Consider the following 24,677-nt stretch of genomic DNA (forward strand, 5'->3'; position numbering starts at 1 on the left):
AGTCTGGCTCTGTCACCCAGGCTGGAGTGCAGTGGCGCGATCTCGGCTCACTGCAAGCTCCGCCTCCCGGGTTTACGCCATTCTCCTGCCTCAGCCTCCCGAGTAGCTGGGACTACAGGCGCCCGCCACCTCGCCCGGCTAGTTTTCTGTATTTTTTAGTAGAGACGGGGTTTCACCGTGTTAGCCAGGATGGTCTCGATCTCCTGACCTCGTGATCCGCCCGTATCGGCCTCCCAAAGTGCTGGGATTACAGGCTTGAGCCACCGTGCCCGGCCAGGAATCTTTTAAGAGGCCATTATTCAGCACACTACAGTGATTCTCACTCTTGAGGAAGGTGAATTATGAGGGACTTCTACTTTTTTCTACTGTATATATTTATATAAACACTTGAATTTTTCAGTAAGGATGCATACTGTATTTTTTTAACAGCAGAAAGAAGAGGCAGGTTACCTGCATTTGTAAGTTCAAATATTTTTGCATTACCTACTGGTGACCAGGTCCCATTATAGGGAAATGGAAGCAAGTATTTTGACAGAAGCAAAACTATGTTTCTTTTTTTTTTTCTCTCTCTCTCTCTGTCTCTCTCAGAATGATCTTGGAAATGGTAAAATAACAATAATAATAAAGTGATGATTAACTTACAGTTGAAACTCAAAATAAGTGAGATATTAAAAGAATACCTACATTCTATAAATGAATTGCAACACAGATACTAAAAGAACTGACATGTGAGATTCCGCAGCAGTGTTAATCCTTGAGAAATGGTAGGTTTCACAAGACCTAATGTAGAAAGTATCTTCACTTTTAGAAAGGGCCAGAGGCGAATTCTGCAAACTTTAGACTGGTGAGCTAAATGTTAATCTTAGAAAAACTCGTTAGTAAGCTATTAAATTAATATTTGGGAAAGCTTAGAAAAGAAAATGCTTTAGGAACCAGCTTCCTTCATAAAAATCATATGGTATGTCCATCCTAATTTCATTTACAAAATAATTATATTATTCATGTATTATTATGTTATAGATAGCATATGTGTAATTTTCAGACAATGAAAAGGTTCATCTTTTTTTTTTTTCAAAGTGGAGAAATATGAGCTGCTTGTCATAGAGTTTGATTGATTCATAGCTAATTTAGCAATTGTGCCATGAGAGTACTGATTTATGAGGTGAAGTCATCAGGAAACTACCTCTAGTGGCTGCTGCAGGGCTTTGTCCTGTCTCAGACCTGCTGCAAATATGTATGTGTGTGTGTAAAGGTAAACTGAGGCTGTATATAATTAATTTCTATAAATATAAATTTTAAAAAATTAAAAATGGGTATATTTTTAACAGCTCTATTCATATAGTTTATATACTATAAAGTTCACTCAGGCTAGGTGGGGTGGCTCGTGCCTATAATCCCACCACTTTGGGAGGCTGAGGCAGGAGGCTTACCTGAACACTTGAACCCAGGAGTTCAAGACCAGCCTGAGCAACATAGGGAGACTTTGTTTTACAAAAAATTAACAAGTTAGCTGGGCAGGGTGGCATGTGCCTGCATTCCCGTCTACTTGGGAGGCTTAGGCAGGAGGATCACATGAGCACAAGAGGTTGAAGCTGCAGTGAGCTGTGATCACACCACTGTACTCCAGCCTGGGCAACAGAATGAGACCCTGTCTCAAAAAAAAAAAAAAAAAACCCTCAGTTTACCCACTTAAAGTGTTTTTTAGTGTATTTACACAGCAATACATTGTAATCTAATTTTAAAACAGAAAATAGGTTAGTTTTATATACAGTACGGTGAATTTTCTTTTTTTGCTTAGGATACATTTGGGTATCTGTTTGTATCTGTGTATTATATAGAACTACATCATTCTGCTGACCACAGTGACTCACACCTGTAATCCCAGCACTTTGGGAGGCTGAAGTGGGCAGATCACCTGCGGTCAGGAGTCTGAGACCAGCCTGACCAACATGGATAAATCCCGTATCTACTTAAAATACAAAATTAGCCTGGCATGGTGGCACATGCCTGTAATCCCAGCTATTCGGGAGGCTAAGGCAGGAGAATCGCTTGAACCTGGGAGGCGGAGGTTGCAGTGAGCCAAGGTGGCGCCATTGCACTCCAGCCTGGGGAATAAGAGTGAAAAAAAGAACTACATCATTCTTTTTGACTTAGATGTATGTTATATAAACGTACTATGAATTACTTAAACAATCCTCCACTGATGAACATCTAGACTGGTGTCAACTTTTGCTGTTATAAATGATGTTGCGAGGAACAGCCTACATCTTCACATACTTGTGTGTATATTCCTTTACTTGTGCGGCATTGTTCCTCTTAATCCTAGTTCAATCTATAAGGTAGATGTTGATAACCACTTTATGTCTCAGGAGTCAGTTTCAGAGAATTAAATGCCCAAGTCCACATTGCTACTAATTAACAGAACAAGTAATTTTTTTTTTTTTTTTTAAATATAGATAGGGTCTCCCTATGTTGCCCAGACTGGTCTCAAACACCTGCACTCAAGCAGTCTTACCTTCTTGGCCTCCCAAGTGCTGTGATTATAGGCCTGGGCCACCATGCCCGGCCCCTGAACAAGTACTTCAATCTCATTTTTTGTTGTTGCTTTCCATTACAAGTGCTGTGCTTTTCTAGTACTCACAGGAGTACTGTAAATCCAGCTAAGCCGTTTATGAGATTCATCCACAAGATCCAACCACCTCCCGCCAGACCCCACCTTCAGCAGTGGGGACTAAAGTTTGACGTGAGATTTGGTGGGGACACAGATCCAAACCATATCAGAGTCCCAGTTCATAGCTTGGAAAATAAACTCAGGCATCTGTTCTTAAAGCATAAAGGGACCTTCTGGAATAGTGCTTTAAAAATCCTTTTAAAGCAGAGGAGTGCAGTGGCTCAAGCCTGTAATCCCAGCACTTTGGGAGGCCAAGGCAGGAGAATCACTTGAGGCTAGGAGTTCGAGACCAGCCTGGCCAACACAGTGAAATCCCCATCTCTATTAAACAATACAAAAATTAGCTGGGCGTGGTGGCAGACGCCTGTAATCACAGCTGCTTGGGATGCTGAGGCATGAGAATCACTTGAACCTGAGAGGCGGAGGTTGCTGTGAGCCAAGGTCGTACCACTGCACTCCTGCACTCCAGCCTAGATGATAGGGCAAGAGTCTGTCTCAAAAAAGAAAAAAAGGCTGGGCGTGCGATGGCTCACTCCTGTAATCCCAGCACTTTGGGAGGCTGAGGCAGGCAGATCGTGAGGTTAGGAATTCAAGAACAGCCTGGCCAACATGGCGAAACCCCATCTCTAGTAAAAATTTTTTAAAAAGTTAGCTGGGCGTAGTGACGGGTGCCTGTAATCCCAGCTATTGGGGAGGCTGAGGCAGAATTTGCAGTGAGCCAAGATCATGCCACTGCACTGCACTCTGGGTGACAGAGTGAGACTCCATCTCAAAAAAAAAAGTTAAAGCAACAATACCCTTCTAAAGAAATATTGAAGTCTGATTTGTAAAATTTAAAATTTGATCCACTAGGTAAAGTTGTTAATGAGAGGTTACCTGCTTTATTGTTCACTTAATAATCCCTAGTATTTGTATATATGCTTTATATGCTTACTAAAGAACTTTTTTTTTTTTTTAATCATCATAGCTACTACTTGAGGTAAATCTAGGTTATAGGCTAGGAAAGAGGCATGGAGAAATTAAGTAGCTTGTCCTGAACCCAGAGTAATCCTTAATGGAGTCAGAACTATAACCTGAATCTCTTAACCCCTGTATCAATGGACTTTTCCTCTAATACATGGTACTGCTTTATTAACCACTTTATAGCTTTCCTTTCTTTCTTTCTTTTATAGAGTTAATTATTTATATTGTAAAGAATTTTAACAGTTCTGGGGACTTCCTTGAAGGATCATTTTCACTTTTGCTCAGAAGAAAGCTCTGGATCTATCAAATAAAGAAGTCCTTCGTGTGGGCTACATATATAGATGTTTTCATGAAGAGGAGTGAAAAGCCAGAAGGATATAGACAAATGAGGCCTAAGACCTTTCCTGCCAGTAACTATACTGGCAGTAGCCGGCAAATGTTGCAAGAAATTCGGGAATCCCTTAGGAATTTATCTAAACCATCTGATGCTGCTAAGGCTGAACATAACATGAATAAAATGTCAACTGAAGATCCTCGACAAGTCAGAAATCCACCCAAATTTGGGACGCATCATAAAGCTTTGCAGGAAATTCGAAACTCTCTGCTTCCATTTGCAAATGAAACAAATTCTTCTCGTAGTACTTCAGAAGTTAATCCACAGATGCTTCAAGACTTGCAAGCTGCTGGATTTGATGAGGTAAGAATGTTTTAAAGACAAAAGAAAGAATTCTTCTTACCTTATGCTACATAACACTTTTTGGGTGATAACATGCCAAAATGTTTCCTTTAGGATAATTGAACTGCGTATACACATTTATGTATTCTATCAGCAAAGAATGTTATGTTTATAATTCCATCAATTACTATAACAAAATAATTGTTATTTCTTTAGTTTCTTCTGTGATATGTATCACTAAATTCTGGAGTTTCTGGAATTTAAAAGGCCAGGTCATGAAGTCAGAATGGAAGTGCAGTTGAAGAAAGCCACAGGTGAGGGTAGGGGAAGGACATCTGTTTGTGTGAAATACAAGCTTGGTTAACTAAGTGGCTGTTGGGGAAATGATAGTTCCAAGGATATGAAATTTAACTTTATAGTAGGGAGAAAGAATTATAGTTATGAGTTTGTGTAAGCAGTTGTGTTCTCAGGCCCAAATCTTAAATTCACAAAAACTAACAAAATTTCACTTCCAGCTAACTATGCCAAGTCTTTAATATTTCTCTTCGGAATTCATTTTGAAGTTTTTTCATAACCCATATATTTAACCCTTTCATTTAGGTTATTAATAAAATTTGCTTCTTATGATAACATACCTTGTAAGCATGAATATTTTAGGTGTCAGGAGTCATTTCAGACACATATTGGCAATGTAAAATGTAACTAAATGTGAATAATCAAAAGTTAGGCCGGGCGCGGTGGCTCACGCCTGTAATCCCAGCCCTTTGGGAGGCTAAGGTGGGTGGATCACCAGAGGTCAAGAGTTCCAGACCAGCCTGACCAACATGGTGAAACTCTGTCTCTACTAAAAATACAAAATTAGCTGGGCATGGTGGTGCATGTCTGTAATCCTAGCTACTTGGGAAGCTGAGGCAGGATAATCGCTTGAACCCAGGAGGCAGAGGTTGCAGTGAGCCGAGATCGTGCCATTGCACTCCAGCCTGGGCAACAAGAGGGAAACTCTATCTCAAAAAAAGAGTTAATTACATTTTTCAAAATTATAGTAATTTTTTTCTGATTGCAAAAATATTACCTATTCTCTGTTAACAATTTAAAAGTGTAAAGAAGCTGAAAATTATATTTAGCTTCACTGTATAAAGGTAACGACCCTTAAAATTCCTTCACTGTTTGTTTTTTTGTGTTTTTTTGGTGACTGAATTTCCATAAATATCTCTATTTAATTTGAAAAATGAGAACCTAAGTATGCATTATAGTAAAGGATTTGAAAAGGGAGATTTACAACTAAACTAGAAGGAAAAAAATTTTTATTTTTTATTTTTTATTTTTTTTGAGACGGAGCCTTGCTCATGCTGGAGTGCAGTGGCGCGATCTCGGCTTGCTGCAACTTCTGCCTCCCGGGTTCAAGCGATTCTCCTGCCTCAGCCTCTCGGGTAGCTGGGACTACAGGCGCCCGCCACCACGCCCGGCTAATTTTTGTATTTTTAGTAGAGATTTTTAGTAGAGATTTCATCATATTAGCCAGGCTGGTCTCGAACTCCTGACCTCGTGATCCGCCCGCCTTGGCCTTTCAAAGTGCTGGGATTACAGGCGTGAGCCTCCACACCCAGCCGAAAAAAAAAATTTCTGGCACATTCTATTTACTTTTTTGATTAATATTATTTTCTATCATTTTTATACTTAAGTGTTCTAAAAATACTGGATTTAGACCAGGAAATAGAGAGAGGAGGAAGAGGGAAGGACCTGGGATAATGTTTTTCTGGTTAGTATTTGGAGGATTAAAGAAATGACTTGAGTGGAGATTGTCCCAAGCACTTTCTTCCTAATCCCTTAGCCAAAAGGCAAAGAATAATTAGTGATCTTATTCTTTCCTTTTACATATTGCTAAGCAAAGAGAAGTTATGAAATCACATAGCTATAAAAGCCCCGAGTGGTAATGTGTTATGTCAGATAAGTCACCCAGTAATACTTATTTATGGAGCTCTTACTGTGTGTGCACCCCACCCATCAGTCAGGATAGTGAATCATACCAGACATGGGCTATACCTTTAAGGTAATTAAAAGTTCTTTCTAATAAAGACAGTTTTAAGAAATCTAAGGCATTGGTCATTGCTCTATTCATTATTGGTAATAATAACAATAACTGGTTTGTATTACAAAGATACGTTTGTGCTTTTTTTTCATTGAAATGCTACTACACAAATGATAGCTTTATTGTAATTACACATTCAAACTGTCACAAGATTGCTTTACTGAAAGTATTTAGACATTCATCATAGCTCATTTGTCCAAATAATGAAGTATGGTATTTTTTATTTATTTTATTTTATATTTTAATTAAAAAGTAAACTTTAATGTCAAAAATGCAAACGTGGGAAGGGCAGAAAGATCACACACGAGGCTGCCCCTTCACACTTGGAGGGTTGCACATCGGCCGGACAGAGGCGCTCCTCACTTCCCAGACAGTGGGGCAGCCGGATAGAGGACTCCTCACTTCCCACACTGTGAAGCAGCTGGGCAGAAGTGTTCCTCACTTCCCAGACACTGCGGAAGTATGTTGTTATTTACACCAACGGTGATATAAAGAATCTGGCAGTCTACTTCTCCTTCCTTGAATCACTCATTCTGGTAGCATCCCATTATATTGTAGAGTTTATCTTGTTCAAGATCCTAACTTGGTATTTCAAAATTATTATCTAGTTTTCACTTCATTCTTTTTATCATTTCAGAAACCCTAACCTACTCCTTTTATTAGCTAGGCCAAGTTCAAGATAGTGCCTTTTTTTTGAGAGTATGTTTCTGGTGACCCTGTACAATTAAAATCTCAAATATTTCAACATTGATTTTCTCACAGGAATAAATGTTAAATAGGATTGATGCATTCTTGGAGCACATAATACAATCACTGAGGTATATTTTTGCTTATAAGCATGAAAAACAAAAGCATAATTATGTGGTCATATTTTCTTATCACATAAGACTTCCGGCCAGGCATGGTGGCTCACGCCTGTATCCTAGCACTTTGGGAGGCCAAGGCGTGTGGATCACTTGAGGCCAGGCATTCGAGACCAGCCTGGCCAACATGGTGAAACCCCAAGTCTACAAAAAATACAAAAAAAACATTAGCTGGGCCTGGTGGTGCATTCCTGTGGTCCCAGCTACTTGGGTGGCTGAGGTAGGGGAATCATCACTTGAACCTGGGAGGCAGAGGTTGCAGTGATCTCACTCCAGCCTGGGCGACACAGCAAGACTCTGCCTTTAAAAAAAAAACAAAAAACTTCTGGCTGGGTGTGATGGTTCACACTTGTAATTCCGGTGCTCTGGGATGCCAAGGCCAGGAGGATTGCCTGAGGCCAGGAGTTCAAGTCCAGCCTGGGCAACATAATGAGACCCTGTCTGTACAAAAAAATTAAAAATTAAAAATCAGCCAGATATGGTGGCATATGCTTGTAGTCCCCAACTACTTAGGAGGCTGAGGTGGGAGAATCACTCAAACCCAGGAGATTGGGACTGCAATGAGTTATGGTTGGTTGCACCACTGCACTGCAGCCTGGGCAACAGAGCAAGACCCTGTCCCTAGTGGAAAAAAAAAAAAAAGACTCCCATTCCAGAGTTACTGATTTGAGCGTGCTTTTTTTCACACTGGCACTAACACCTCCACTTAATGAATGCTTGATGTTTCCACTTAATGAATGCTTGATGTTTCTATAGATGTAAAAAATATTTTAAAACATAGCAATAAATATAATAAATATTAAAATATAAAGGTTAGCATAGTAATCACCAAAATCACAAGGCAGAAATTCTAGTGCATTTAACAAGAATATGGGCCAGGCGCGGTGGCTCACATCTGTAATCCCAGCACTTCAGGTGGGTAGATCACTTGAGGTCAGGAGTTCGAGACCAACCTGGCCAAAAAGGCAAAACCTTTTATATATTAGCTAAAAAAATATAAATTAGCCAGGCATGGTGGTGGGCTCCTGTAAATGGCAGCTTCTCTGGAGGCTGAAGCAGGAGCTTGAACCCGGGAGGCGGAGATTGCAGTGACCTGAGATCATGCCACTGCACTCCAACCCCAGGCAAGAGCAAGGCTCCGTCTGAAAAAAAAAAGAAAAAGAAAAATGATTCCCACAATATTGGAAAAGGGTAGTGGGTGATAATTTTCTTACCAACAGAGGTGTTACTGCTGTGTAATAATAGCATAAATACATGTAGAGTTCACTTGACTTAACCAGTTTTAAAATTGAACACTCCCCGATTAATTTTAACCTGGGTGATTTCTATTATTTTACATTTGCACATACTTGGTTTAACAACAATCTAAATAATAATGCTTTTAGCAAGATAGTGATTCAGTTTATATAATTACGATTAGCTCAACGTCTTAAAGATTTCAGAGCCTGGGACTCTTAGGAATGTCTTGAATTTTACTTCTTGGCAACATGATCTAGCACAGGTGTCATATCTGTTGCCTAGGAAACGGGGTCGAGGAAGGCCAGTACCTAGATCAGGCAGGCATGGCAAAATTTTTATAGCAACCCTTGTTGCTTCCAACAAAATCAGTAACTTTTTCCAAGAAAAGGAGAAATGACCTTGGGTAGTCAATAAGTTCTTACCACATCCTTTCTTTGGTTGGTTTCACATTCTTCTCTTATCATTTCACATAGGAGGATCATCTGTCAGTAGCCTGTTCACCCGTTAGTCTTACTAAGCCATTTCTCATTTAAAAATGTCATTTGAAATGCTGAATCCTCTAGGACAAGAAAGTAGTTGCCTCCCTCTTGAAAAATGCATGTCAGCATACTCTCTGCATGATACTGAGTAATTTATGTTTACATGAAACATAAAGTACAAGGAGTGGAAGAGAGCAGCCAACATTTTAGCTCCAGGCACTGTGCTTGGTACTTTACGTGTTTTCTTATTTAAACCGCACATCAACCCTGTGAGCCTATTACAGGCAAAGAAACTGAGCCTCTGAAATGTGAAATAACTTGCCAGGTGTCACTCTACTTTACAGAGCTGCTGGAACTCAAACCCACATCCGTCTGATTCCAAATCCTCTTTTTTTTTTCATCTTACTATATGGCCTCCTGAAGTCTTCATCACATGATCATATATAGTCTAAGTATCTTCTTTTGTCTTATATTTGCATTCCTGTAATACAGTTCTCTGAAAACGTAATCTGTAAGAGGAAAAGAGCCAGAACTACTATACACAACGGCAGTGTGCTTAATAAAATACTCATATAAAAAGTCGTGTTTTGTTTTTTTTTGTTTGTTTGTTTTTGTTTTTGAGATGGAGTTTTACTCTTGTTGCCCAGGCTAGAGTGCAGTGGCATGATTTGTACTCACTGCAACCTCCACCTCCTGGGTTCTCCTGCCTCAGCCTCCCAAATAGCTGCGATTATAAACATGTACCACCCAGACAATTTTCTGTTTTTAGTAGAGATGGGGTTTTACCATGTTGGTCAGGCTGGTCTGGAGCTTGTGACCTCAGGTGATCTATCCACCTCGGCCTCCCGAAGTGCTGGGATTACAGGTGTGAGCCACCACACTAAGCCCAAAAGAGTTGTTTCTGATGTTTTTATTACTACCTTTTTAACAATCTGATAGTCTCTGATTGTTTATATAAGAATTAGAAGGCTGGGAGCGGTGGCTCACGCCTGTAATCTCAGCACTTTGGGAGGCTGAGGTGGGCAGATCACCTGAGGTCAGACCAGCCTGGCCAACATGGTGAGTTTGAGACCAGCCTGGCCAACATGGTGAAACACTGTCTCTACTAAAAATACAAAAAATAAACCAGGCATGGTGGCGCGCGCCTGTAATCCCAGCTACTTGGGAGGCTGAGGCAGGAGAATCGCTTGAGCCCAGGAGGTGGAGGTTGTAGTGAGCCAAGATCGCACCATTGCACTCCAGCTTGGGCAACAAGAGCGAAACTCCATCTCAGAAAAAAAAAAAAAAAAAAGAATTAAAAATAATCAGAATCATGTTGCTATGATTGTACCCAAAGAAGTTGTTAATCCTAATTCAAGCCAACAATGGTGTATTGAAAAAATAAAAATTTAAAAACACTTTTAAGAAATACGTTAGTCCTAGAAGGAAATAGAAATATGTTACTTAAAGATGAAAATGCTAAAGAAACATTTGGAAGATTAGAGGGTTTTGTTTTCTTTCTTTCTTTCTTTCTTTTTTTTTTTTTTTTTTTTCCCAAGACAGCATTTCGCTCTGTTGCCCAGGCTGGAATACAGTGGTCATCTCAGCTCACTGCAATCTCCACCTCCCGGGTTCAAACAACTCAAACAATTCTCATGTCTCAGCCTCCTGAGTAGCTGGAATTACAAGCATGTGCCAGCACACCCGGCTAATTTTTGTGTTTTTTTGCAGAGACTGCGTTTCACCACGTTGGTCAGGCTGGTCTCGAACTTCTGGTCTTAAGTGATCTGCCCAACTCGGCCTCCCAAAGTGGCTTGAGCCACTGTGTCTGGCCTGTTTAAGTTGAGATTTTGTGTGGGGTTTTTAGTAACTACAAACAGAACATTAATATCATGGTTTGGGGCCCTGTTCTTCATAATTATGGATTTCTCTAGTGGAACTCATAGTGTTCTTTCCCTTGCATTATTATAAGATTGAAATTTTGTTTCTTTTTTTTTAAACTTCATATCAGGATATGATTATACAAGCTCTTCAGAAAACTAACAACAGAAGTATAGAAGCAGCAATTGAATTCATTAGTAAAATGAGTTACCAAGATGCTCGACGAGAGCAGATGGCTGCAGCAGCTGCCAGACCTATTAATGCCAGCATGAAACCAGGTGATTAACCAAATATTTTATTGTCTCATCTCTTCTTTTTCTGTGTAGCTTAAAAATACTGAAGTCTATCAAATCTTTCTTCTTAGAAATTCTAAAAGCATCCCAGTAAATGAAAGTCTCAAATTAAAATAATGTTATAATGTTATCCCAAAATGAATTTAAGGATGGGGTCCTCACATTTAAAAGTTAAAAGATAATTCTGGTAAGCAGCAGTCTAGATTAAGATCTATTTGATTGGTAATACTGCAGCGGAAATAAATCTATTTTCCCTCCAAATCCTATCATTCAGACTACTCTTTTTTCTTTTTATACATTTTTTTCATATTATGAGAGTAAAATATGATCAACATAGAATATTTAGAAAGCAAATAAAAACATTGTTGTTAATAACAATATTTTGCTGTATTTTGTTTCCCAGTCTTTTTTCCTATGGGAAACCGGAATAGGTTTATCTATGCATATTTTGATTCTTGTTGTTTAAGCAAAAAATGGGATCATACTAAAACCTACTTTTTTCACTTAATATACCATGTACAATTTTACTTGTTATTAAGTTTTCTACAGAATAATTTTAATAGCTGCATTAAAATAGACTTATTTGCTGACTGCAGTGGCTCACACCTATAATCTCAATACTCTGAGAGACTGATGCGGGAGGATTGCCTCAGCCCGGGTGATCCTGCCACTGCACTCCAGCCTGGGCAACAGAGCTAGACCCTGTCTCAAAACAAACGAACAAACAAAAAAGATGTATCATATACTTTATTTAACTAATCTCCCATTTTTGGACATCAACTTTGTTTCCTTTTATATTTGCCATTATAGACAGCACTGTAGTAATTATCCTTATAGCTAGATCTTTGTGTATACCTAATGATTTCCTAAAAGTAAGTTTTAGAAAACTTAAAAAACGGTAAGGCTTTTCATAGATATTGCTGTCTAGAAAGGTAATACCAATTTATTATTTTATTTTTTATTTTTTTGAGACGGGGTTTCACTCTGTTGCCCAGGCTGGAATACAGTGGCATGATCTCAGCTCACTGTAACCTCTGCATCCCAAGTTCAAGCAGTTCTCCTGCCTCAGCCTCCCAAGTAGCTGGGATTACAGGTGCCTGCCACCATACCCGGCTAATTTTTTGTATTTTTGGTAGAGACGGGGTTTCCATGTTGGCTCAGCTGGTCTCAAACTCTTGATCTCAAGTGATCCGCCTGCCTTAGCCTCCCAAAGTGGTGGAATTACAGGCGTGAGCCACCGCGCCCAACCAGTAGTACCAATTTATATTCTCCCTATCAGTTTCCTACGAGAATGCCTATGTTTGTAAAGCCTCGGTATTATTATTTTTGTCTGTTTAATGGTTATAGAAACACTGTCTTATTTTACATTTGCATTTCTTTGATCACTGCATTTGTTTATTGGTTTGTTTTGGTGTTTGTTTATTTGTTTTTGAGACTCACTCTGTCACCCAGGCCGGAGTGCAGTGGCGCGATCTTGGCTCACTGCAACCTCCACCCCCCGGGTCTGAGTGATTCTCCTGCCGCAGCCTCCCGAGTAGCTGGGATTACAGGCACCTGCCACCATGACCAGCAATTTTTGTATTTTTAGTAGAGATTGGGTTTCACCATCTTGGCCATGCTGGTCTTGAACTCCTGACCTCGTGATCTACCTGCCTTGGCCTCCCAAAATGCTGGGATTACAGGTGTGAGCCACCACTCCTGGCCTATTAGTTATTTTTTAATTGCCATTTTACCTCTTTTAATTTTGTCTTTTTTTTTTTTCCTTTGAGACGGAGTCTTGTCACCCAGACTGGAGTGCAGTGGTGCGATCTTGGCTCACTACAACCTCTTCCTCCCGGGTTCAAGCAATTCTTCTGCCTCAGCCTCCAGAGTAGCTAGGGTTACAGGTGCACACTGCCATGCCTGTCTAATTTTTGTATTTTTAGTAGAGACAGGGTTTCACCATGTTGGTCAGGCTGGTCTCAAACTCCTGACCTTGTTATCTGCCCACCTCAGCCTCCCGAAGTGCTGGGATTATAGGTGTGAGCCACTGCACCTGGCCTGTCTTTGTCTTTTAAAAATTGATACCCGGCACAGTGGCTTACGCCTGTAATCCCAGCACTTTGGGAGGCCAAGGCGGGGCGGATCACCTGAGGTCAGGAGTTAGAGACCAACCTGACCAACATGGAGAAACCCTACTAAAAATAAAAAATTAGCTGGGCGTGGTGGCACATGTCTCTAATCTCAGCTACTCAAGAGGCTGAGGCAGGAGAATTGCTTGAATCTGGGAAGCGGAGGTTGCAGTGAGCTGAGATCGCACCATTGCACTCCAGCCTGGGCAAAAAGAGCGAAACTCCATCTCAAAAAAAAAAAAAAAAAAGAAAAGAAAAAGAATTGATTTATAAGAGGGCTATAGTCATTCTTCCTATTCAACACATTTTTATTGATCATCCACTGTTTCAGGCTCTTTGTTCTGCATTGGGTAAGTTCTTGCCCTTTTGTGGACCTTACCTAGTAAGGGAGATAAAATAATCACCCAGATACGTGTAGAATTACAGCTATATATGGTGTGAATGAAGAGAGGAGAGTTACGTGGTACTGTGGACTCATATAATAGTGGGATTTTTTTTTTTTTTTTAACCGCATCAAGAAGATCAGAAAAGCCCTTCCTAACAAACTGGTAATAAAGCTGGTATCTGAAGAAGTACAGAGTTAGTGGGAATGGGATTAGTGAGTGTCCCTATGCATGGCTGCTTTGGCAGATTTTGATGCCACCAAAAAAAATGAAAATGCTTGGAGCACTGAAAACAGGATTGTGACATGTGACTGGAAAAGTCCATAGGGGACTGACTCTGCATAGGGGCCTGACTCTGTTTATTAATTTTTTCCTAAGAGCAGCAGAAAGGTGTAGAAGTGTTTCAGGCAGGGTAATAACATTATTAGATTTGTATTTCAGAAAGATGGCTGCAGTGGATGAGAATGGGTTAGAGAGGAGCGAGGATAGATATGAGGACAGGTGTGATAGGAAACACAGTAGTTTGTGAGGGTAATTTGGACTTGGGCAAAAGCAGTGAAGAAAATGAATGAATTAAGAGGGATGGGAGTGGTAAAATTGACAAGGACTTGGTAATAGATTACATATGGTGCGTGATGATAGAAGGGGATAACTCTTAGGTTTTTGGCTTAGAAAAATAAATGGATGATAATACCTGACATTAAGAAAGGGAATGTTAAAAGAGAATAGAATTTAGGTGGGAAAGATCGTAAATCTGGCTGTAGTTTTCCAAGTGGAGATGTCAAGTAGGGAGCTGGGTATGTATGTATGAGCCGGGCATATGAAATAGGTCACCTAAGGGATGTTACATAGATCAAAATAATAAGATGGCCTGCAACCAAGCTTATTATTTAATAGCTAGTAGGAAGGGGTAAACCTGCAAAGGGGACAGAGAAGAAATAGATGAAAAGGAAGAAAACCAGTAAGGTTTTCAGTGTTTTGGGAGCCACAGTAAGAGAACATTTCAAGAAGGGTAGGGAATGGTCAAAATGCCAAATACTGCTAAGAAAGAGATATTGACCAAGATGAGAACTAAAAAATAATCTTGTTGACTTTAGTGACATGGTGTTTTAGTTTGCTAGGGCTGCCATAACAAAATAACACAGACTGGGTGGCTTAAACAATTAAGATTTATTTGAGTGCTGGAGACTAGAAGTCCACGATTAGTTACTGGCAGGTCTAGTTTCTTCTGAGGCCGCTCTCCTTGGCTTGCAGATGGCCACCACCTTGCTGTGTCCTCATATGTTTGTCCCTCTGCATGTGCATGTGTCTTGAGTCTCCGTCTCCATGTCCAGATTTTCTCTTACAGGGATACAGGTCATACTGCATTAGGACCCACCCTAGTGATCTAATTTAATCTTAATTACCAAATACAGTCACATCTTATAGTACTGGTGGTTATGACTTCAGCATATGGATTGGGGGGTTTAGCAAATGAGGTAACTTGTCATGTCATGGGAGCATAATTCAGATTGGAGTGGGTTGAGGACTAAACAGGATATGTAGTAGTAAAAAAAAAAAAACAAGGTATACCTTCAAGAAGTGTTTCTGGAGGAGAGAGTGAAGACATTAGCAAGAGTAGTGCTTCTCAAACCATCTATGGTGAAGACCTTTGATTTTTCAAATTTCCAATTCATCATGAATTCAATTCATAATTTTATAAATACAATAAATTACTAGAAAATGAAAATGTAAGTGCCAGGCATTGTGGCTCACACTTGTAATCACAGCACTTTGGGAGGCTGAGGTGGGAGGATCGCTTGAGCTCAGGAGTTTGAGACCAGCCTGGGCATCATGGTGAAACCCCAGCTCTACAAAAAATTATCCAGGTGTGATGGCATGTGCCTGTAGTCCCACCTACTCAGAGGCTGAGGTGGGAGGATTGCTTGTGCCCAGAAGGTTAAGGCTGCAGTGAGCTGTGATTGCACCACTGCACTCCAGCCTGGGCAATAGAGTGAGCCCCTTTCTCAAAAAAAAAAAAAAAGAAAGTTAAAATTTTAAATGACATAAAAATACAAGTTTAGGGCTGGACACAGTGGCTTACGCCAGTAATCCCAGCACTTTGGGAAGCCAAGGCAGGCGGATCACGAGGTGAGGAGATTGAGACCGTCCTGGCTAACACTGTGAAATCCCGTCTCTACTAAAAATACAAAAAATTAGCCAGACATGGTGGCGAACGCCTGTAGTCCCAGCTGCTCGGGAGACTGAGGCAGGAGAATGGCGTGAACCCGGGAGGCGGAGCTTGCAGTGAGCTGAGATCACGCCACTGCCCTCCAGCCTGGGTGACAGAGCGAGATTCTGTCTCAGAAAATAATAATAATAGTAATAAGTTTAGGCTGGGCACAGTGGCTTACACCTGTAATCCCAGCACTTTGGGAGGCTGGGGTGGGTGGATCACCTGAGGTTGGGAGTTTGAGACCAGCCTGACCAACATGGAGAAACCCCGTCTCTACTAAAATCTACTAAAAATACAAAATTAGCTGGGCATGGTGGCGCATGCCTGTAATTGCAGCTACTGGGGAGGCGGAGGCAGAAGAATCACTTAAACTTGGGAGGCGGTGATTGCAGTGAGCCATTGCAGTCCAGCCTGGGCAACAAGAGCAAAACTCCATCTCAAAAAAAAAGAAAAAAAGAAAAGGAATATATATATATATGTTTAAATAGTTTATCATTGTATTTAACAGAATAAGTTTATTCTGTCAAATTTCTATAAATGTTTCTCAATCCTCACTCTCCGTTTCCATACTTAATCTCATGTCAGTTTGTGATATATCTTATGTCAGCTTGTGGACCAGATAACACTTTGAGGTAGAGCTCTATATATGGGAGTGGAAGGAGAATCGTCGTCTTATTATTTTTTTAAGTAGAGACTTAAACATGTTTAAAAGATAATTGGAAGACTCCAGTTAAGAGGATGAAATTAAATATTCAAGAGATACTTGAGGATCAAGCAAGCTTCCTGAGAAACCAGGAGGAATAGGATCCAAAGCATAGCATGAGGGAATATTAGCCTTAGATAGAGGAACAGCCATTTTTCTCTAACAGCAGCAAATGGGCCTGGGTTAGGTAGGGAAGCTAAGGGAGTCCTTTCTGATGCCTGCTGTTTTATCTGAAATAGAAAACCAAGTTATTTTCTTAGAGTAATGAGTGAGGAATGGGGCAGGCAATTTGAGAAGACTGAGGACTGGCAATAGTGAAGACTATAGAAAGAGTTTCCTGGTGGTGCTGAGGCCATCCAAGGATGCTGATCCTAAATTATAGTAGAATCAGTTGGCCCATTGCATCACTTTTTCTTGTAAGTGTTAAAAGCAACAACAAAAAAAGATAGCTGGAATTATCCCTGACTGGAGTTTCACTAAACAAGTACAAAATAAGATCGATAATATTGCTAAAAGGGTATTTTTTTTTTTTTTTTTGAGACAGGTGTCAGCCACCGTGCCCAGCCTGAAAGGTTAATTTAAATCCTTAATCAGAGCATACTCCTCCTCTGCCTTTATCGGCTTCTTATTCTTCCAAATTCCTTGTCCGTGACCTGGCTACCTCTTAGATCCCATCTAATACTACGTTTTCCTTCTCGTTTACTGTTCTACAGCCATACTGGGTTTATTTTGTTCTTGGAAAATACCAAGCTCCCACTTCAGGACCTTTATGCAGTCTTTTTTTTTTTTTTTTTTGAGACAAAGTTTTGCTCTGTAGCCCAGACTGGAGTGCCATGGCGCTATCTCGGCTCACTGCAACCTCTGCCTCCCGGGTTCCAGTGATTCTCCTGTCTTAGCCTCCCGGGTAGCTGAGATTACAGGCATGTGCCACCACACCCAGCTAATTTTTGTATTTTTAGTAGAGACGGGGTTTCACCATGTTGGCCAGGCTGGTCTTGAACCCCTGACATCAGGTGATCCGCCCACCTCGGCCTCCTAAAGTGCTAGGATTACAGGCATGAGCCACCACGCCTGGCCTGTGCAGTTTGAACTCATATATTATCCCTCAGAGGAGCCCTTATCCCTTTCTATCCTCTCGTTACTCTCTATCATTTGATGCCGTTTATGTTTCATTCACAGAGCATTTATCATTCCCTGAAGTTACCTCGTTTATTTATTCACCTGCTTTGTGTCTGGCTCCTCCTTCGAGAATGTCGGTCCCATGGGCCAGGGATGTTCTGTTTACCAATGTCATTGGAATGCTTAGAGCAGTGCCTGGCATATAGTTGATGCTCTATAAATATTTAATGAATGGGCCGGGTGCAGTGGCTCATGCCTGTAATCCCAGCACTTTAGGAGGCCCAGGTGGGCAGGTCATGAGGTCAGGAGTTCAAGACCAGCCTGGCCAACATAGTGAAACCCCATCTCTACTAAAAATACAAAAAATTAGCCAGATGGGGTGGTGGGCGCCTGTAATCCCAGCCACTTGGGAGGCTGAGGCAGGAGAATCGCTTGAACCTGGGAGGTGGAGGTTGCAGTGAGCCAAGATTGCGCCATTGCACTCCAGCCTGGGCGACACAGCGAGACTCCATGTCAAAAAAAAAAAAACAAACAAACCCCCAAATATTTAATGAATGAATAAAAAGGAGGTGATCTTGGAGAAAAAGAGAGGGAAGAACAAAGTGATAGACCATGGATTTAAGTTGGATAAAATGTGTCATAAAGAAAGAAGAAGGCCAAGTGCATTGGCTCACGCCTGTAATCCCAGCACTTTGGAGGCCAAGGTGGGAGGACTGCTTGAAGCCAGGAGTTTGAGACCAGTCTGGGTATATTAGGGAGACCCCGTCTCTACAAAAAGTTTTAAAAATAGGCTAGTCTTAGTATCTCCTGCCTATAATCCTAGCATTTTGGGAGGCTGAGGCAGGAGGATCACTTGAGCCCAGGAATTTGAGACCAGCCTGGGCAACTTAGACACCATCTCTACAAAAATAAATAAATAAAATAATTAGCTGGGCATGGTGATGCATGCCTGTAGTCCCAACTACTTGGAAGGCTGAGATGAGAGGATTGCTTGAGCCCAGGGGTTCAAGGCTGCAGTGATTCATGATCATGCCACTGCTCTCCAGCTTGAGTGACTTCAAGACTGTCTCAAAAGAATAAAAATAAGAAAAAGGAGGACTGATAAAGTAGGGGATTAACCTTGGAGATGTTGGCCGGATGCGATAGCTCACGCCTGTAACCCCAACACTTCGGGATGCCAAGGTGAGTGGATCACCTGAGGTCAGGAGTTCAAGACCAGCCTGACCAACATGGTGAAACTCCATTTCTACTGAAAATACAAACATTAGCTGGGTGTGGTGGCACCTGCCTGTAATCCCAGCTACACAGGGGACTGAGGCAGAAGAATCGCTTAAACCCGGGAGGCAGAGGTTTCATTGAGTCGAGATCATGCCAAGTCACTCCAGTATGGGCAACAGCGCGAGACTCTGTCTCAAAAAAAAAAAAAAAAAAAATCTTGGAGATCTTGGTAAGGTTGCTACTTAATAAAGTTTAAAAACTTTTGCAGTAGGAGTAAACAAAAGAGAAGAAGTTGTGGTCTGGGAGTATAAACATATAAACCTTAAATAAGTGATTCTGAAACTAGCAGATATGAGTAATACCAAAATTTGAAATACAGTCATGAGAATGATACTTGATGTGGAGTGGAAGAGGGGACGTCAAGAAGCTGAGATATGAGGGCAATTGATGGTTTATCCTCGTGGATATTGAGGTTACAGGATGAAGGCGGGGCTTAGGGTAGACTGAATGCTGAAGCTGTGGCTGAATGAAGCAGAGCAAATAGGTAGGAGCTCATTAGGTGAGAGGAATTAGTGAGTGTGGCCTCCCACATAGCATGAACTTCAAAAGAGCTGGCTTTTTTAAAGGAATAATATCAAACCTGTAAGAACAAATGTTAGAACCCCATCTTTTCACCAGATTATTTTTAAAGAAAACCTTAATTTCAAAAGGCAGAAAGGAAAGTAATATCAGCAGAAGAAAACCAGCTTCAAGAAGGTGGCAGGAAAGCTTGGAGGAGAGGTTACTGATAAGGCACATTTGCTGGCTGTGGAGCCGAGTGGATTCAGAGGACATAGTGGAAAGGTTTGGGAAGTGGAAGAATATGGAGAGCTCTGTGGGAGGCGCAGAACAACAGGGGTGACTGTATACTCTAAAAGCTGAATGAGTGACATGGTGTATTTGACTTCAGCTGGCCGTCTGAGGAAAGTGAGAAAGAGCCTGATGGCCAGAGGAATTGTCTGGTTTATCCAGAATGATAATGTTCCCCAAACATTATTTACTTACCTGCTTTTCATCTGGCTCCTCCTTTGAGAATATAGAACCCAAATGCTGCCCCGCCTAGATGAAAGGGAGTGTTAAACTAAACATTATGAACATTCACCACATTTTACCACTTTTTTTCTCAGATGTGTTGTTAGATATATTTTTGCCCAGGATAATGTTGAGCTTTCAAATTTGTTAGTATTCTTTTTTGTTTTGTTTTTAATGGTAATGAGTGTTTGTATTTAGATCTCTACTTTTGTCATGCCTGGGAAGACATTTGCTAGAGGTACCCCAATATTATTGAATGGTCTTTTGTTTTTTTCTAGTGCTTACATGATTTCATCTTTAATATTTAAACCTTTAGTCCTTCTGGAATGTATATGTGTATTGTCTTTATACCAATGTGTCTTGTATATTTTCCTAAGTGGCTGGACTGTTCTATTTTAAATACTTCTTTTTTTTTTTTTTTTTGGTATTTTTTTTTTTGCTTGTTTTATTGATTTGGAAATTCCATTAAAGACAGTTTCTGTAAAATCTATACCTTATTTAATGTTCAGCTAATTATAGCCTACTATCTTTTTCTGTTTTAAAAACCATATGAAAAGGCCAGGCACAGTGGGTCACACCTATAATCCCAGCACTTTGGAAGGCTGAGGTGGGCGGATCACTTGAGGTCGGGAGTTTAAGACCAGCCTGGCCAACATGACGAAGCCCCATCTCTACTAAAATTACAAAAATTAGCTGGGCGTGGTGGCGTGTTCCTGTAGTCCCAGCTGCTCGGGAGGCTGAGGAAGGAGAATCACTTGAACCTGGGAGATGGAGGTTGCAGTTAGTCTGTGCCACTGCACTCTAACCTGGGTGACAAAGTGAGACTCTGTTTCAATTTAAAAATATATATATATTTAAATATATTTAAAATCAGTACTAGCTATGAATATTACAAATAGATACGCCCTTTGGCTTAATAATGCCACCTCTAATAATTTATCTACAAATATGCATGCATATATATGAAACTATATCTGTTCAAAAAAAATTTTTTTTTCTTTTTTTTTTTTTCGAGATGGAGTCTTGCACTGTCACCCAGGCTGGAGTGCAGTGGCACAATCTCAGTTCACTGCAGCGTTGGCCTCCTGGGTTCAAGCAATTCTCCTGCCTCAGCCTCCCGAGTGGCTGGGACTGTAGGTGCACACTACCACGCCTGGCTAATTTTTTTGTATTTTCAGTAGAGATGGGGTTTCCCCGTGTTGGCCAGGCTGGTCTCAAACTCATGGCCTCAAGTGATCCACCTACCTCAGTCTCCCAAAGTGCTGGGATTATAGGCGTGAGCCACAACACCTGGCCTGTTCAAAATTTTTCATTGCTGCATTTTTTTTAATGTATAAAGCAAAAGACTGGGAATAACCTAAATGTCTATCAGTGAAGGAACTGATTAAATAAATTAGGGTATATCCATAAGGTGAAAAACAATGGTAACATTTTTTAAAGTGAGGAAATACTTTCTATACTGATATAGAATCTTCATTTTGTTTAATGAAAAAAGCTAGGCGTAGTAGTACATATAGGATGTATAGTACTAACTTGTATATGTATATCCCTGAAGTACCTTATTAAAGATCCGTCGGCTAAAGAACAGAAGTATGATTACTTTGTGAATTTTGAGCCATCAGTCAAGAATACTTTTTTTTTTTTTTTGATACAAGGTCTCGCTCTATCTCCCAGGCTGGAGTACAGTGGCATTATCTTAGCTCACTGCAACCTCTGCCTCCCAGGTTCAAGCAGTCCTCCAACCTCAGCCTCCCTAGTAGCTGGGACTACAGGCACGTGCCACCACACCTGGCTCATTTTTGTGTTTTCAGTAGAGATGGGACTTCACCATGTTGCCCAGGCTGGTCTGAAACTCCTGGGCTCAAGCAATCCACCCACCTCAGCCTCCCAAAGTGCTAGGATTACAGGTGTGAGCCACCACGCCCAGTCAAAAATAAATAAAATTTTAAAAGGTGAAAGGAAACCACTTACTGAAATTTTATTTTTATAACTCTTCTTTTTTCTTTTTCTGCTAAATTGAGCTAAATAACATGTATTATTACCTCACATATCTTTTTTTGTAGTGAGAACACTTAAAATCTACTCTCTTAGCAGTTTTCAGGAGTACAATACATTATTAACTACAGTCACCATTTTGTACAAGAGATCACTTGAACTTTTTTATATTTTTATAATTCTTGAAAGAGAATTGAGTATCATTTGTAGTATCAGAATTGCAAGCTTTTCAAAAATAAGAGGTTGAAAACATGATTCTTTTTCCTCTTTATCTCTCTTATACCCATAGGGAATGTGCAACAATCAGTTAACCGCAAACAGAGCTGGAAAGGTTCTAAAGAATCCTTAGTTCCTCAGAGGCATGGCCCACCACTAGGAGAAAGTGTGGCCTATCATTCTGAGAGTCCCAACTCACAGACAGATGTAGGAAGACCTTTGTCTGGATCTGGTATAACAGCATTTGCTCAAGCTCACCCCAGCAATGGACAGAGAGTGAACCCCCCACCTCCACCTCAAGTAAGGAGTGTTACTCCTCCACCACCTCCAAGAGGCCAGACTCCCCCTCCAAGAGGTACAACTCCACCTCCCCCTTCATGGGAACCAAACTCTCAAACAAAACGCTATTCTGGAAACATGGAATACGTAATCTCCCGAATCTCTCCTGTCCCACCTGGGGCATGGCAAGAGGGCTATCCTCCACCACCTCTCAATACTTCCCCCATGAATCCTTCTAATCAGGGACAGAGAGGCATTAGTTCTGTTCCTGTTGGCAGACAACCAATCATCATGCAGAGTTCTAGCAAATTTAACTTTCCATCAGGGAGACCTGGAATGCAGAATGGTACTGGACAAACTGATTTCATGATACACCAAAATGTTGTCCCTGCTGGCACTGTGAATCGGCAGCCACCACCACCATATCCTCTGACCGCAACTAATGGTCAAAGCCCTTCTGCTTTACAAACAGGGGGATCTGCTGCTCCTTCGTCATATACAAATGGAAATATTCCTCAGTCTATGATGGTGCCAAACAGAAATAGTCATAACATGGAACTGTATAACATTAATGTACCTGGACTGCAAACAAATTGGCCTCAGTCATCTTCTGCCCCAGCCCAGTCATCCCCGAGCAGTGGGCATGAAATCCCTACATGGCAACCTAACATACCAGTGAGGTCAAATTCTTTTAATAACCCATTAGGAAATAGAGCAAGTCACTCTGCTAATTCTCAGCCTTCCGCTACAACAGTCACTGCAATTACACCAGCTCCTATTCAACAGCCTGTGAAAAGCATGCGTGTATTAAAACCAGAGCTACAGACTGCTTTAGCACCTACACACCCTTCTTGGATACCACAGCCAATTCAAACTGTTCAACCCAGTCCTTTTCCTGAGGGAACCGCTTCAAATGTGACTGTGATGCCACCTGTTGCTGAAGCTCCAAACTATCAAGGACCACCACCACCCTACCCAAAACATCTGCTGCACCAAAACCCATCTGTTCCTCCATATGAATCAATCAGTAAGCCTAGCAAAGAGGATCAGCCAAGCTTGCCCAAGGAAGATGAGAGTGAAAAGAGTTATGAAAATGTTGATAGTGGGGATAAAGAAAAGAAACAGATTACAACTTCACCCATTACTGTTAGGAAAACCAAGAAAGATGAAGAGCGAAGGGAATCTCGTATTCAAAGTTATTCTCCTCAAGCATTTAAATTCTTTATGGAGCAACATGTAGAAAATGTACTCAAATCTCATCAGCAGCGTCTACATCGTAAAAAACAATTAGAGAATGAAATGATGCGGGTAAAACCTTTTAAAATGTCCATTTTTATACTTAAAATCTATTTGCTTGGTGTTTATTTTAAAATATTGTGCTCCAGTATTTTTCTTTTTTTATAGCTAACTACAATATATTATCAGTTACAGAATTTAAAAGTGAATAAATTTAAAGTACTTTTGATTGTAGCATTTTTTTTTTTTTTAGTATTTCAAGATTTACTCAGAATTTCCTCTAATAAAATCTTGTGTAAATTAAGAAAAATATAATTTGCAGTGTACAGTTTAGGTGTACATAATACCTTTATATGAAAATTGGAGGAAAGGTTGTTTTCTAGGTTTTACACATTATCTTACAACATTTAAACATAAATTAGAAATTTGTGGGTCTCAAGCCGGGCACGGTGGCTCACACCTGTAATCCCAGCACTTTGGAAGGCCGAGGCAGACAGATCATGAGGTCAGGAGATTGAGACCATCCTGCCTAATACGGTGAAACCCCGTCTCTACTAAAAGTACAAAAAAAAATCAGCCGGGCGCGGTGGCAGGCGCCTGTAGTCCCAACTACTTGGGAGGCTGAGTCAGGAGAATGTCGTGAACCTGGGAGGTGGCAGTTGCAGTGAGCCGAGATCGCGCCACTGCACTCCAGCCTGGGCGACAGAGCGAGACTCCGTCTCAAAAAAAAAAAAGAAAGAAATATGTGGGTCTCATCTCCTGATATACTTAACGAAACAATTCCTTTTACTTGTAGAAAATTTGGAGTTTATGGGTTTATTCATCACATAGATCTTATTAGAAAGTGTAAAAGAAATTCCCTTCAGTTATTTCTCCCTTTTCATTTCATTTTTATAATATACTAGAGAAAAATGTGCTGAAATTATTTAGTCAAACTGCACTAAAAGGGAGATCAGAATAAGTAAACACACTTTAATATGTGTTGTCATTTCACATAG

The 24,677-nt window shown here is 40.7% G+C and overlaps 1 protein-coding gene across 3 annotated transcripts in view; it reads left to right on the forward strand.

Annotated features, from left to right (window-relative positions):
• LATS1 (large tumor suppressor kinase 1) overlaps window positions 1-24,677 on the forward strand; it is a 58,521-nt gene that overhangs the window by 12,652 nt on the left and 21,192 nt on the right. The window contains exons 1-4 of one of the 3 annotated variants that reach the window (XM_050787140.1): window positions 281-764; window positions 3,844-4,331; window positions 10,971-11,118; window positions 22,238-23,751. In XM_050787140.1, coding sequence (XP_050643097.1) covers window positions 3,984-4,331; window positions 10,971-11,118; window positions 22,238-23,751 — 2,010 coding nt within the window. In that variant the 5' untranslated portion in view covers window positions 281-764; window positions 3,844-3,983. Of the gene's footprint in view, window positions 1-280; window positions 765-3,843; window positions 4,332-4,526; window positions 4,625-10,970; window positions 11,119-22,237; window positions 23,752-24,677 lie in introns of those variants that run through there. The other 2 variants (XM_050787141.1, XM_050787139.1) reach the window with 2 other exon arrangements.

This window comes from Macaca thibetana, chromosome 4 (assembly GCF_024542745.1).
Source record: "Macaca thibetana thibetana isolate TM-01 chromosome 4, ASM2454274v1, whole genome shotgun sequence".
Classification (NCBI taxonomy): Eukaryota; Metazoa; Chordata; class Mammalia; order Primates; family Cercopithecidae; genus Macaca; species Macaca thibetana.